We start from the raw sequence: 2,537 nt of genomic DNA on the forward strand, positions 1-2,537 counted from the left end.
GCCTGGATTAGCCCACAGAGGGAGGGGCGTTAGGAGATGAGGTTTCGCAGACATACGAAGAGGAGCTTTAAATCATGGGGTGAGTCACCGCTTGAAGAATACGTGTTGGGAACGTTTGGGTCAATCCTGCTCAGATAAGAGTTTACCTGCTAACGTCTGTTAACTCACTGACTTTGAATAGAACTGGGTTTTCGACGCCATCGTTCATAATAACCAACTCCCTAATGCACTTTTCGACAATTTTTACTGACTCATTCGTTGATTTTGCCAATGATTTAATTTGTATTCCTTGGTTTTTACAGACCCAAAAGGCGTTGTGTAACATTGGCGATGTCTCAAGTACAGATGTTTCTGAAGATGAAATGTGTGAAACTAATGCATCCCGACCAGAACAATCATCAGGATCAGATTCTAATACGATGCCTAATGGACTACAAGAATCTACATCCGTATCATCTCAAGTGCCATTGCCTGATATCCCACAAGTCCTGAGTGAAAGTAATCGCCGATCTTAAAAATAATCATGTTATGATAAAACTATATAAAAATGAATAATTTTTTAGTAATAGAGGAGGACAAGACTACGCCATGATTTCGTAAACGTAGTATGAATGTGTATAAACAAGCTAAGTATTTGTATGTAGTTCTGAATATGCTCTTGGTGGAATTATTACAATATGATGTATGACGACACCATTTTCGAACCGTCAGTCACACGCGTACGAGTAAATTATATTTTATCAGAAAAATTAAGTAGATTTAGAACAAACTAATGAAATACAAGCAAAACAATTGTCTACTTAATTAATTAATATTTTACTTCCACACTTTTGCTAGTAATTGTAAAGCTTTTCCGATTTGAGGGGCGACCGCTAAAAGAAAAGAAATGTTTCAGATAATGCTTGGACCAGGGATTTATATCTATTTTATTTAATTATTTGTTACAGTCTTGGAACTTAAAAGTACAGATCGATATTTGTAATATATAACAAAGTATGCGTATATGTAAGTTAAAATTTCAATTACAGCTGTTTATGTTTCTAAAACTATCAAATAACCTATATAAATGTATATTGTCTAACTAGTTGGGTAGCTGGCGAGACATAGTCTCCAGTCTACCTTTATATATGTACTATGTGCAGCGGGCGGAAAGACCCTGTTTCCGCTCCGCGTTGCTAACGAGTTGATCGTCATGGTCGGAAAGGCCGAGTTTCCGATCCATGTTCCCGTCGTCATTAATGTGCAAACCCTGACGCTAAATTCCGCTCCGTGTTATGGGCGGGCTGTTGGACATAGGCGGAAAGACAGAGTTTCCGATCCATACTCACAGCGCCTTTCGTGTGCTAGTTCATTTGCTTGGTCGGATGGAAAGGCCTGGTTTCCATTCCGTGCTTTCCTACCTATTAGCCAGAGTTTTAGAGTGATAAAATAGTTGTCTTTTAAAAACAGCATCGACAGGATCGAATCCTATATCACTAGTCCACGGCGGCCGCCTATTAAATATCAACGAAACAATTGAATATAAAACCAAAATACTAAGGATGACCTTGAGTTTTATGGGCATTCGAAGGAGTCTAACTATTAATCGAATAAACATCGCTATTGAGCTTTCCTTAAAGATTTATCGCGTCCACACAACCTGATTTGTAGTCTCTTTTGTAAATACATTTCACTTCATCTGAACAGGTTCAGCATGATCTGCTAGATCATCCGGAAGCCAGTATATTTTTCAGGTTTCATAAATTGTACATTTTAGAAGCAGCGTTGCCACATTGGTATTAAAAAAATATAATTGATGGGATGGGAGTTTCTATTATTTTTAATGGTTCTTAGTCTTTTCAGATGATCCTAAATAGTATATTTTTGGAGTCTTAAAATGTGTAATTATTATGATTAGAAGGGCGTCCCATTGTATTAAAAACACACGCAGGTTTATGGTATAAGTGAAACAATTAATGTATGTACATTAGCGTGGGCCGAAAATTCGCTTTTTTAGAATTTTGCTTGGTAATAGCAAAAATATAGTTCACTATGCTCTAAAAACAATCTGTGTGAAATATGACAATTTTTGGTCAATATCTTAGGCTCGCCCAAGTCCATCAAAGTTCAAGTACTAAAATGGCGACTCACCGATTTATTGCTGTGGTGTCAAATCGGCAACATAATTTCTTTCATGTCAACTTTGGAATAAATAAGTTGTCAAATATTCCCAAACTAATAAATTTCGCGTCAACAGTATTTTCCAAAATTGTCTAATTTATACCAAAGACAGGATTGAAAAAATAGTAAGCCCCATAGCGAAATAAAGAATTAATGCCGTTTCTAAATTCCAATTTTTATTAAAAACAATAAAATTATTCCAAATATCGCCTGGAGCAATATTACCGGCAATAAATTTGTTTCCGATGGCGAAACGTTTTCTTATTGCCGGCAACAAAATTAGTTTGGTGGCTTCTGCTTGTTGGCACATCTTGTTACATATGTATGTATGTATGTACATTAGACTGCATAACCAAAAAAAGGTGCTGTTTTTGCGC

The 2,537-nt window shown here is 36.4% G+C and overlaps 1 protein-coding gene across 1 annotated transcript; it reads left to right on the forward strand.

The window, feature by feature from the left end:
- Positions 1-299: 299 nt before the first annotated feature.
- On the forward strand, positions 300-808 carry LOC118756929 (the record flags this gene model as incomplete). The annotated part of the gene is given in 2 exon segments (XM_036491664.1): positions 300-498; positions 564-808. Coding segments are annotated over 2 exon segments (228 nt in total), but the record flags the coding sequence as incomplete, so codon positions are not given.
- Positions 809-2,537: the final 1,729 nt, after the last annotated feature.

The sequence above is a fragment of the Rhagoletis pomonella genome, unplaced genomic scaffold, assembly GCF_013731165.1.
Source record: "Rhagoletis pomonella isolate Grant_MI unplaced genomic scaffold, Rhpom_1.0 Rhpom_scaffold_13049, whole genome shotgun sequence".
Classification (NCBI taxonomy): domain Eukaryota; kingdom Metazoa; phylum Arthropoda; class Insecta; order Diptera; family Tephritidae; genus Rhagoletis; species Rhagoletis pomonella.